At 41.4% G+C, this 13,346-nt stretch overlaps 1 protein-coding gene across 2 annotated transcripts in view; it reads left to right on the top strand.

The window, feature by feature from the left end:
• The first annotated feature begins 2,574 nt into the window (after positions 1-2,574).
• The window catches only part of LOC110494206 (growth/differentiation factor 11), a 47,178-nt gene continuing 36,406 nt past the window's right edge, over positions 2,575-13,346 (top strand). Inside the window, exon 1 of one of the 2 annotated variants that reach the window (XM_021569041.2) lies at positions 2,575-3,378. In XM_021569041.2, the coding sequence (XP_021424716.1) occupies positions 2,964-3,378 (415 nt within the window). In that variant the 5' untranslated portion in view covers positions 2,575-2,963. The remainder of the gene's footprint in view (positions 3,379-13,346) is intronic. The other variant, XM_021569042.2, reaches the window with a different exon arrangement.

Consider the following 13,346-nt stretch of genomic DNA (forward strand, 5'->3'; position numbering starts at 1 on the left):
TACTAAGAAGGTACATGGTAAAATGGTTATTACACAGTATTAACCTATCAATTACTTGTTGATATCTTTAGGATTCATTAAAGCAAGCTCCACTAGGCACCATTACATACCAAGTAGCTATTGTGTAGACTTCTACTGGTAGATGTGCTCTACCAAGGATACATTTGCACATGGAATATTACTAACTTCTGAATCTACCTTGTTTAACTGAAATTGTAACTGTATATTCAGCCAGTAGATGACAGTAGTAAGCTAGTTCTGCAGTACACTACATGGTAGGCTACTCAACTGATGGACAGTCAATACCATAATTGGAACAATACTTACCATTAGTAATTAGTCAGAGATAATCTCAAAATAAGTAATCACATTGATTCAGAATATTTAGCATGTAATAGCTGGAAGTATTTATGGCAGACAGAGGTAATGCACTTCATATACAAGTGCATTGTAGTTGGCTTTACATACGTAGAGGCCTCAATAAAGTATTAATAATCAATTGTGTATTCCAGGATTGAGTAACAATATAACTTTAATGTTCATTGAGGAGATGAGGACTTTAGAAATAATAAAAGGGATTAATTTCAAATAATGATGGCTAGAGTATATGGATTGATTGGTCGATTGGTTGACTAATTGATCGATGTGGTTAGTTTATTGGTTAATGGCTTCATTGCTAGTTTGGAATATTGTTTAGAAAGACAAAACATTACCAACAGGCATTTGTCACTCAAATTGAGCTACTGTATTGAAATCTAACAGTTGTTACTAATGCACTGACCATGCATATAATGGTTGAAACAATCATAGACTGTCATATTGAACAAATATGGTAAGGTATGAGAGCAAATCTTCATAATTGTTTTTTTTTTTAAAGTCAGTGATAGATCACAAATTGCCTGACCAACATTGATAATTTCACAAGAGATTTTGCCCAGGCTGTTTTGCCCAAAACTAAGAGCATATAACTAACTCCCTTATGACTTTATGTAATAGAATACTTTGTTAACAGATTATTTAAAGCTTCAAATCATGTTTAGAAAAAGTTGTGGTGCCCTCATGGAATGTAAATCCTTGAGTGCTATGGATATATAGATATATTTAAATCACGTGTTAGGTGCAATTGAAAATGTCATGGGATGCATTTGCTCCATTGTTTTCTTTTGTTGGCAGATCCCACTCTTTTATGGAATTCATGTTTTTATCATCAGGGTCTAGATGTTTGACAGTCTATATTAGAATGTTTGCTGCATTTGCACATCTCAATGTAAAATCATTGCATTCAAAGTCTTGAGGTAGTCTAACACAAAATGATTGTCACTATTGTCAACATAATACTTCTTAAATTACAAAGATGCTATCCCACTGCCATTTACCACAACCTGTCACTTATGAGTCAAGTTTGAAAGTTTCACAATTCTATGGGGGCAGGCCAGGTTCAATGTATCATTTTATGCATACATTTGACTCATTTTACAAATAATATTACTGAACAAAAATATAAACGCAACATGCAACAATTTCAACAATTTAACTGAGTTACAGTTCATACAAGGAAATCAGTCAATTGAAATAAATGCCCTAATCTATGGATTTCACATGACTGGGCAGGGGCGCAGCCATGTGTGGGCCTGGGAGGGCATAGGCCCACCCACTTGGGAGCCAGGCCCACCCATTGGGGAGCCAGGTCCAGCCAATCAGAATAACTTTTTTCCCACAAAAGGGCTTTTATTACAGACAGAAATACTCCTCAGTTTCATCAGCTTACCGGATGGCTGGTCTCAGGAGATTGGGCAGGTGAAGAAACCGCATGTGGAGGTCCTGGGCTGGCGTGGTTACACATGGTCTGCGGTTGTGAGGCCGGTTGGACATACTGCCAAATTCTCTAAAACAAAGTTGGAGGTGGCTTATGTACAGAAATTAATATTCAATTCTCTTGCAACAGCTCTGGTGGACATTCCTGCAGTCAGCATGCCAATTGCACGTTCCCTCAAAACTTGAGACATATGTGGCATTGTGTTGTGTGACAAAACTGCACATTTTAGAGTGGCCTTTTATTGTCCCCAACACAAGGTGCACCTCTGCAATAATCATGCAGTTTAATCGACTTGTTGATATGCCACACCTGTCAGGTGGATGGATTATCTTGGCAAAGGAGAAATGCTCACTAACAGGTATGTAAAAACAAATCGGCACCACATTTCCGAGAAATAAGAATTTTGTGCATAAGAAACATTTCTGGAATATTTTATTTCAGTTAATGAAACATGTGTTTATAATTTTTGTTCAATATATATAACAGGGACATATTACACGTGAGAGAAGAGAAGGGGGAGGATAAGTCGTGGTTGAAATTTCTATTCACTGCTTACCAACACTAGTTTCTTAACATAAAGAAAAAAAATCATACCACTAATGACATGTAATGACTTGAAACCTTATCTCAATACAGTAATAAAATGCAAACTGGACAAACTACTCTCCAATCCATTCTCCCTTGCTCCCTCCCTCTAGCTCCCTCTTTTTCTTGACTTGGTGACAGACCTAAAAGCCTTTTGTTGGAATCTTAGCCAATGGAGACGGATTACGACACGGAGGAGCGGAGATATATAACGAGCCCTTTTAGGAGGTACTTGCACACTTTTCAATGACACATCTTAACATTCGCACCTATGGACTTAATTGTTATCAGATAAGGCAACCAAAACAACTATAGCATGAAAACGGGTTATGCGTCAAATCGATAGATAGGCTTAAGTACAGAGAATACCCACTAGGACGCACCTTCCTAGGTTTATTGCTGTCCTACAATAAAATCGTTTTAAGAGGCGACTCTATTGGAGTAGTTGCATATCATTGGTACCTTTGCAAGGTAAGGAAACAGGTTGTGACAAGCAACATTTCACAGGGTAGAGAAAGGGATACCGCGAGCAGAAAGTTATATAGCCTGACAAGTCATCATCATGCCGAGGTATAACTTTTTGCTGTGTTTGATGGTTTATATTTGTCTGGGACTGTCTGGGAGTGACGAGCCTAATCTTTTTTTGCCACCAACGAGCGAGACTCCCACGGACGACGGGCTTTCGCTCCTCGATGAAGAAGCGGGCGCTCATGGATGTTCCGCATGCGTTTGGCGAGAGCAAAGTAAAGTCCTGAGGCTGGAGACCATCAAGTCTCAGATCCTTAGCAAGCTGCGGCTCAAGCAGGCTCCTAACATTAGTAGGGAGGTAGTGAACCAGCTGCTCCCCAAGGCACCCCCACTCCAGCAGCTTCTGGACCATCACGATTTCCAGGGAGACGCGTCCTTTCAGGATGAGTTTATGGAGGAGGACGAATATCACGCCACTACGGAGTCCGTCATCACTATGGCCTCCGAGCGTGAGTAATGCAACTTTGTCCCATAGCTGCTGAAAATGATTAATTACTTTGTAAACCAATGCTAGGAGTGAGCAGCAAGTCGTTGACAAATGTGTGGTGATTGTGATTATTATTGGCATGCTTGGACAGAGGATATCCTGGGCATTTGAATTTCAATAGGCCTTCTTCGAATGATTTTGTGATCATCTATTTAATCAAGTAAAATACATAACCGTTTAAATAAGACAAATTATTTCATTTAACTAGGCAAGTCAGTTAAGTGCAAAATCTTATGTATAATGACGCCTTAGGGGCAGAACGACAGCGTTTTACCTTGTCAGATCGGGGATTCGATCTAGCAACCTTTCAGTTACTGGCCAAACGCTCTAACCACCAGGCTACCTGCCGCCCCGATGATGCAGGGTCAGCTGTTTGCTACTGCTGTCAAAAATATCTGTATAGATTAAGTGTGAACTTGAAAATCAATAAAGAGCCTCATCACTCTATGACAGGTCACCAGAGTAATTCACTTTGAGTTGGTCAAGCCAATAGTATTATGATTATTATTAGGCTAATATTATTCATATTATTATTCATATGACGCATAAATGTAACTATTTTGTTCAGTCTTTCTATGTAGGCCTACATGAAGAGGAGGGATTTGTTGGATGATGGACTTCTAGCCTACAGCTGTGCTATAGGCTAGAGTGCCAGTACTGACAGCTCGTGCGCGGATTTAGCCTAGGTCATTTATGGGGTTGTGCCCGGGGAAGTCTATAGTCTACCCCAAATTATAGCATATTTTCTTAGTTTCGAATCATTTCAGGGCCAGACTTCATGTAACATACTTTTAAATAACTCTGTATCATGTTCCTATACATAGCCGTTTTGAAACCGTTGTTTCGGTTTTTGGCAAATTAGGTCACTGATCATTTGCAATTTCCGGTTGTTCTGTCATGTTTTGTGATTTGACTTTCATTAGCCGCATGACAGACTTTTGAATGCTATGCCAATGTCTGTTTGGAGTGCATAAATCAGTAAGGATAATGTAGCATTTGGCAGGCAGATATATTGCGCCGAACCTTTGCACATTATCCATTATTTTGCATATCTTGCAGTTGTATGGCCAAAATATAGCCTACAATATGATATGCTTTAAATAGCAGAGGGACAGTTTAGGCCTAATATGGCCTATAAACAAGTATAAAATAACATGTTCAAATGTGGACAGGAAGGTTTTGCGTATTATTACTGAGAAAAAAACACCAACATTCCCTAAAATTATAGAGCCCAGCAGCTGTGCTCTGTGGTTCTTTATAAGAGGGCTTTACCGGATTCCCTGCTGTTCATCGTAGTCAGAAAAAGTGTGTCCAAAAAAGCTGCTATTGTTTCCCCCATGCAGCAGTCCCCCTCGACCGCACTTGTCTTTTAAATGCGAAGTTTATAGGCACAGCTCGTTTTTTCCCTGTGAGGACACAAAGCCAGAGAAACAGTTGGGGTCGAGGGGAGTGTGTGACCTTTTCGCGGCGAATCGCCGTGGTTCAACAACATTTACACACATAATGTATTCCGCACAAGGAAACGAAAAGCTATGCAAATAATCCGTTTTTTTCCCAAGAGGGAACAAAGATAGGTTTGTGTTCCCTTAACTTCTTCTTCGATTGTCATACCAGCCTGGTCTCATAGACTAGACGTAACATAGTAAATGTAAATCCGAGATGTCCAAATTAGTATGATAGGTTAGGTTTGGTATGGTTACATAAAACAGTAATGTGAATGTGTTCAAATCTCATCATGGACAACTTTAGCTTATTAGCAACTACTTATTACTTTTTAGCTACTTTGTAACTGCTTAGCACAAAAGCGAACCCTAACCTTAACCTTAACCCGAACCCCTAGCTTAGCTAACGTCAGCCACAACAAATTGGAATTCGTAACATATCATACATTTACCAAATTCATAACATATTGTATGAATTGCAATTCATAGCATACAGTGCCTGCAGAAAGCATTCGGACCCCTTGACTTCTTTCACATTTTGTTGTGTGAAATTAAAATGGATTAAATTGAAATTTTTAGTCACTGGCCTACACACAATATCCAATAGTGTCAAAGTGGAATTATGTTTTTTGTGATTTTTACAAATGAATACAAAATGTAAAGCTGAAATTTCTTGAGTCGATAAGTATTCAACCCTTTTGTTATGGCAAGCCTAAATATGTGACTTGTTGCGTAAGTTGCATGGACTCACTCTGTGCGCAATAGAATGTTTCAAATTCAAAAAAGTACAGTGAAATGCCCTTCTTGCACACTCAAATCCCAACAATGCAATAATCAATAACAATGTATTACTAGAAAAAAGCACACAAGAAATAAGTTTAAGAAATATGGAATACACAATAAAGTAAATAAGTAAGCATACTATATACAGGAAAATATTTTAAAAAGTCAGTTCCAATACCATATTTACATGCAGGGATATTGGAGTGATGGAGGTAGATATGTATAGGGATAAGGTGACTAGGCAACAGGATATAAGATAAACAAAGTAGCAGCAGGTTACATGTGAGTGGGTGTGCGGGTGTGTAGAGTCAGTATAAATGTATGTGCATATTATGTGTGAGTGAGAAAATGATGTGAGTGAGTGTTTGTGTGTGTATTGGGCCCTGTGAGTGTGCATAGAGACTGAAATACTGAAATAAAAGGTTGATAAAGATACAAGGAAAACTCGCTCCATGTAGCTATTTTGTTAGCTGTTTATCAGTCGTATTGCTTGGGGATAGAAGCTGTTCAAGAGCCTGTTGGTGTCAGACTTGCACAGGTATCTCTTGCTGTGCGGCAGCAGAGAAAATATAGGGGTCCTGAATGGCAGGGAGCTCAGCCCCAGTGATGTACTGGGCTGTCCGCACAACCCTCTGTAGCGATCGAGGTGGTGCTATTACCATACCAAGCAGTGATACAGCTAGTTAATATGCTCTCAATGGTACAGCTGTAGAACCTTTTCAGGATTTCAGGGCCCATGCCAAACTGTTTCAACCTCCTGAGGGGGAAGAGGCACTGTTGTGTGTGTGTGTGTTTGGACCATTTTAAGACTTTAGTGATTAGGACATTGAGGAACTTGAAGCTGTCTACCTGCTCCACTGCCTCCCCATCGATGTGGATGGGGGCGTGCTCACCCCCTGCCCCCCCCCCCCCCATTTCCTGTAGTCCACGATCAGCTCCTTGGTCTTGCTGACGTTGAGTGAGAGGTTGTTGCTCCTTGTAGGGTGACTCTTTGTTTCCGGTAATCAGGCCTACCACCGTTGTGTCGTCAGTGAACTTGATAATGGTGTTGGAGTCATTGGTTGAACAGGGAGTACAGGAGGGGACTAAGCACACATCCCTGTGTTAAGGGCCAGCGTGGTGGAGGTGATGTTGCCCACGCTCACTACCTGGGGTTGGCCCCTCAAGTCCAGGATCCAGTTGCAGAGGGAGGTGTTCAGACCCAGAGTCCTAAGCTTGGTGACAAGCTTGGAGGGGATAATGGTGTTGAACGCTGAGCTGTAGTCAATGTACAACATTCTCACATAGGTATTCCTCTTATTTAGGTGGGAGAGGGCAGTGTGGAGAGCAATTGAGATTGAGTCATCTATGGATTTGTTGGGGCGGTATGCAAATTGGAGTGGGTCCAGGGTGGCTGGGATGGTGGAGTTAATGTGTGCCATAACCAGCCTCTCAAAGCACTTCATGATTACAGAAGTGAGTGTTACAGGGCAGTAATCATTGTGGCATGAAGCCTTAGATTTCTTAGGAACAGGCATGATTGTGGTCGTCTTAAAACGTGGGGAATACAGACTGGGACAAGGAGAGGTTGACAAGGACTGTGAATATGCCTGCCAGCTGTTCTGCGCATACTCTGAGAGCGCGTCCTGGAATATCGGCCTTGCAGGTGTTGACCTGATTAAAGACCCTTCGTACGTCAGCCTCGGAGAGCAAGATCACCCAGTCCTCTGGGTCGGTGACGGCCCTCACACCCGGCTCAATGTTGTTGCTGTCCAAGCGTGCATAAAATGCTTTGAATTCGTCTGGTAGAGAGGCATTGTTGGGCAGATAGATCACAGTTGGGTCTTTCTTTGTCATCTGTAATAGACTGGAGCCCCTGCCACATGAGGCAGGTGTTAGAGCCTGTGTAATATGATTCCACATTATTCCTATATTGTCCTTTTCTTTGTTTAATGACACTGGGGAGGTCATAGCGGGCCTTCTTGAACTTATTCCTGTCTTCGGCCGTAGCATCAGAGTTATTTATGATAGCTCTGTGTGCAGTAGCCCCGCTCTTTAGTTTAGCACCAACCTCAGTGTAAATCCAGGGTATTTGATTGGAAAAGTGAACCCTCACTGCGGGTACAACGTGAAGCCGGTGACGGAGGTGGTTATCGGTGTAGTCTCAAAACATATTCCGATCAGCGCTAGCAAAGCAGTACTGAAGCATACCCTCTGATTCTGGTGACCATTTCTCAACGGAACTAATCGTGGGTACTTCCTGTTTCAGCATCTGCTTGTAAACAGGAAGCAAGAGTACGGAGTCATCATCTGATTTGCCGAATGGCAGACGAGTGAGGGCCTTGTATGTTTGCTTGTGGATAGAATTGTAGTGGTCTAGGACTTTATTGGCCCTAGTGGTGTTGGAGACATGTTGATGGAAGTTGGGCATCACATGTCTTAGTGAAGCCAAATTAAAATAGCAGGCAACCAGAAAGGCAGCCTCTGGGTGTAGGGTTTCCTGCTTTTTTATAGCCTAGTTCATTATGCACCAGCTTGTTATTTTTCTTGTCCTGAGGTGGAATGTATACGCCAGTCACCGATAACAGCTGTAAACTCCCTTCAGAGGTAGAAGGGTCAGCCTTTAATTATTATTATTTTTTTGTATTTTGTATTTCTCCCCAATTTTGTGACATCCAATTGCGATCTAATTACAATCTTGTATCATCGCTGCAACTCCCCAACGGGCTTGTGAGAGGCGAAGGTCGAGTCATGCGTCCTCCGAAACATGACCCGCCAAACCGTGCTCCCTAACACTTGCCTGCTTAACTCGGAAGCCAGCTGTACCAATGTGTCGGAGGAAATACTGTTCAGAAGTCAACCTGCAGGCACCCGGCCCACCACAAGGAGTCGCTAGAGCGCGATGAGCCAAGTAAAGCCCCCCGGATAAACCCTCCACTAACCCAGATGACGCTGGGCCAATTTTGCGCCTCCTTATGTGACTCCCGTTCACGGCCAGCAATGACACAGCCTGTGATCAAACCCCAGGCTGTAGTGCGCTGCTCGGGAGGCCAGATGGGTCGACATTTGGCAATAAGGTATTTCAAGATGGGTGAACAGTGGGTCAACACTTCCACCACGCTGGAATTAGCACACCAGTTGGAGTTGATGAAGAGGTAAACCCCACCCCCCCCTCGATTTCCCCGACTCCACTGTCCTGTCCGCCCTGTGAATGGAGAATCCATCAAGTTGCATAGCCATGGGGTGTATCTTGTCACAGAGCCATGTTTCTGAAAAGCAAAGAATATTGCAATTCCGAGAGTCCCGTTGGTAGCAAATCCGCAATTGAGGTCATCCATCTTATTATCAAGTGACTGTACATTCGCAGTAGAATGGAGGGAAGAGGTGGCCGGTTTTCCTTTCGCCTTAATCTCACCAGGATCCCCCCTCTCTTTCCTCTGTAACCCCGACGTTTCCTCTTGGGTAGCCCGAAGATTGGGTTGATGATAGGAGAAAACTGTGATAGGAGAAAACTGGGGCTGAATCAACAACATTGTAGTTACCTAATTGACAGAGTGAAAAGAAGGAAGCCTGTACAGAATACACATATTTCAAAACATGTATCCTGTTTGCAACAAGGCACTAAAGTAAAACGGCAAAAATTGTGGCAAAGCAATAAATATGTTTTTCTGAATACAAAGAGTTATGTTTGGGGAAAATCCAATAAAACACATAACTGAGTACCACTCTCCATATTTTCAAGCATAGTGGTGGCTGCATCATGTTATGGGTATGCTTTTAATCGTTAACCTTTACACATGTACCAACAAACAGGTGGGATCTCAAACCGGTGTGATTAGAGCGCTTATTTAGAATGCCCAGTTTCGCTTTACACAACAGTCAGCACTTGAGCTAGTCACACTGTTTTTTTCACAGAAACATGTTGCACAAACAAATCCAATAAAATTGTATTTTTCCACATGCGCCGAATACAACCTTACAGTGAAATGACCTTACAGTCCTTACAAAGTTATGTCCTGAGTGTGACCAGTTTATTTGGGATGCAATATTCAGACCTTCACAGAAGTAGCGACAGCATACATCCAAACTGGAAAATGTAGGCTACATTAGTCCTAGCGCTAACTGAGGAAAGATTGATGTAACACAACCGGTCATATGAGAACTCTCTGCTGACAGAAACCCCAATATGAATGAGCTAATAGCAATTACTATTTATAATTCATCACATCACGGGTGAACTTAACATTGATCAAAATAATTGAGTAAAACACTTTATAGAAATCAAAAGTAATCCGACGATGGGTAGTTTGTGCTCGCCACCATGTTTGTTTTTTTGTGTCAACCAAAGATATTAAGAGGAGACAAGATGAATTTGGTCTGTTTGCATGTTGAAGGGGGTGTGTTGTCTACTTCCATTCATTCACTTCCGGAAGTTTACTCGAAAGACAAGTGAACCATTACATCACCTCATTATAACTTCTTTGGTCTGACCGACATTTACGTGACACCCAGAATGCATTGCATAATATCAACAAACATGGCGCCACACATAGCTGTAAAATAGCTTAGCATTAACTCATTATAAGCAGTACAACAAAATACCAAACAAGTATTTTACACACATCATAGGTGTCCATTACAATCTATGCAATAATCGGAATGCAATATTTGTCACCAATACTTGAAAGCGTGAATACAACTGTGAATACATTATGCTCCATACATTCATACATACGTACTGTATGCTTCAGTAGAAACGACAACATGATATACAGAATATAAGGCACACATGTCCTAAGTTATTATTTGTAAGGAAAACAACAATGGAGGCAATGAGAGCGCTAGCCGGAAAATATGCCAGCAAGACTGTGCAAATGTCTGCATACTTGAAGTGCAGAAAAAATGGGGAAGGGCTCTCCTCGAAGAGGAAAGTTTGTCCGGCTCAATAAAGCCTCAAACATAAATAGTCCCCAACACTGAAATGGGCTACTTCTATGTGAATTTATGAGGAGGCGGAACACACTTAAATTCAAACTGTTGTTGGAAAATACAATTTGTTAGAAAATAATTTGAAATTGACAAGTTGAAACATAGCCTATAGATAATTAGCAGGCAGCGCGTGTTAACTGTCCTGTTACGTAACAATCACATTTTGGAACAGTGAGTGCATTCTGACATCACGTGCATAAAACCACTCATGCTGGGGCGACCGTTAGAGATATTTGGAACTCGCAAGTGAAAAGGTTAAGGACCCCAGGATAAGAAAGAAACGGAATGAAGCTAAGCACAGGGAAATCCTAGAGGAAAACCTGGTTCAGTCTGCTTTTCACCAGACACTGGGAGATTAATTCACTTTTCAACAGGACAACAACCTAAAACACAAGGCCAAATCTACAATGGAGTTGCTTACCAAGAAGACAGTGAATGTTCCTGAGTGGCTGAGTTACAGTTTTGACATAAATCTGCTTGAAAATGTATGGCAAGACCTGAAAATGGTTGTCAAGCAATGATCAACAATCAAATTAGCAGAGCTTGAAGAATAAAAAAAAAAGAATAATGGGCAAATGTTGCACAATTCAGGTGTGGAAAGCTCTTAGAGACTTACCCAGAAATATTCACAGCTGTAATCGCTGCCAAATGTGATTCTAATGTGTATTGACTCCACAGGAGGTTGGTGGCACCATAATTGGGAAGGATGGGATCGTGGTAATGGCTGGATCAGAATAAGTGAAATGGTATCAATTGATGTGATTCCATTAATTCAGTTCGAGCCACTTACCCAGGAAGACTCACAGCTGTAATCGCTGCCAAAGGTGATTCTAACATATATTGAATAAGGGGGTTGAATACTTATTTAATCAAGACATGGCCACCGGATTATTTACATTGACACACCCCAGCACCCCAGCCTCGTTATTGTTATTTTATTGTGTTATTTTATTTTTTACTTTAGTTTATTTGGTAAATATTTTCTTGCTTGTAAAGCATTTCACAGTAAGGTCTACAGATGTTCAGCGCATGTGTCAAATAAAGTTTGATTTGACATATTCCTTTATTTTTCATGATTTTTTTTTTACAAATGTTAGAATTTGTCTTCCACTTTGTAGAGTATTTTGTGTATATCGTAGACAATTTAGACAGTAAAATCAATTTTAAGGAACTGTATCATACTAATTGTAATTGGTAACATATCATCAGGGTATCTCCAGGCATAAGCAACATAAGAGGTCGCTTATGGCTCTCTGCGCCCCATGGCAAAACATGTAGAACTGCAAAAAACTTGCTTAAAACTGCAAAAATGTCTCCCAGCCCCATGGCAAATTTTGTAGAATTGCATGAAATGTATTTTAACATTGCTAAATGTTCTCTCTGTCCGATGGCAAAATGTATAGAAATGAACTTTAAAAACTAAATTTCTCTCTCTGTCATCAAGATTGCCTGCTTGGCGCCCCCCCCAACCAAATCTCGCTTTGTGACTCCAGCCGGTCCTGCATATCATAGGAAATGGATGATGGACATCCACAAATGAATACATACCACACATGCGCCAAACGAATGTGAGATGATTTTTACAGTTGCTTATTATTGTCAGAGATAAATAAGTGCCTGTGCCGTTCATATGATGTTTATTTGTTTGTTCTTCAAATAAGGAGTTGTCAAAACGTCAAGAAATGACTTTCAATTGTCCATATCCATTAGGGCTAATAGATTGTCCCTTCCGTTAATTAATAGTCCATTTTACTCATCAAACTTCTTTGTAGCTGAACTTTCATGAATGATCCTCGTTCTGCACATAGGCCTACTTTCTGATGAATTACCTATTCTTGAATATCTGCTACCAAAACAACTGTGGCCCATGGTAATGAAAATCACAGTGTCAGTTGCTATTGACAACCCTCAAAGCAAGTCCAGCCTTTGGTCCTCTGAGGGATGCATCATTGTTCTTGCCAGGCATGAGATCTTGACTGCTGTTGCAGGCTTACAGCTCGCTCACCATTGTGGAAAATGATTCCTATGAATCGTTTTTTGAACAAGTATTGCCTATGGTCTGTTAGAGAATGGAGAGGTGGTGAAAACAGGAGCAATTGTCGAGCTTTAGTACATTTTGAATCCGTTAACATAGAATGGGACTCATGTGGAGCATCACAAAGTTGTATGATACAAGTACTTATCAATCTAACCTTATATGACTTTGATGTGATTATTTGATGTGATTCTCATCGTCCAGGTTTTTGAGGTCAAAGAAGTGGCCGTAGAATGGTCAATGTCGGCTATCCTCCGGCCTTAGTGTGTCCAGCTTTCTCCACCAGTTGACAACATAGCAGTCTCCATCTCTCTCCCTCTCCTCCCTTCATTCTCGCCCTCTCCCTCTGCGTGTTGTTAGTGGGACATACTGCAAACGTGTTTGCCCCTCTTCTGATGACAGAGTCTGCGTAACAGTGTATCTTGTGTTTGAGGGTTATATGGATGTGGTGCCTCCATTCCAGTATGCCCCGTCCAGTGTTGTACTCTGTTGCCCCATGGATGTGTTAAACCTGTCTCAACACTCTTCCTCGGGCCGGACATGACATGACACAGCTTCTCCTGTCCATTAGAGGGGAAGTGTTTGGCCTCAAGCAGCATCTGAATCAGCAGCACAGATATGATATGATGGAACTGGAAGAAGAGTGACTCTTCCATTTAGAAGCGAGGCTTTTGTTTTGCAGGGGAATGGGCTTTGAATGGG

Source organism: Oncorhynchus mykiss, chromosome 17, assembly GCF_013265735.2.
Source record: "Oncorhynchus mykiss isolate Arlee chromosome 17, USDA_OmykA_1.1, whole genome shotgun sequence".
Taxonomy (NCBI): Eukaryota; Metazoa; Chordata; class Actinopteri; order Salmoniformes; family Salmonidae; genus Oncorhynchus; species Oncorhynchus mykiss.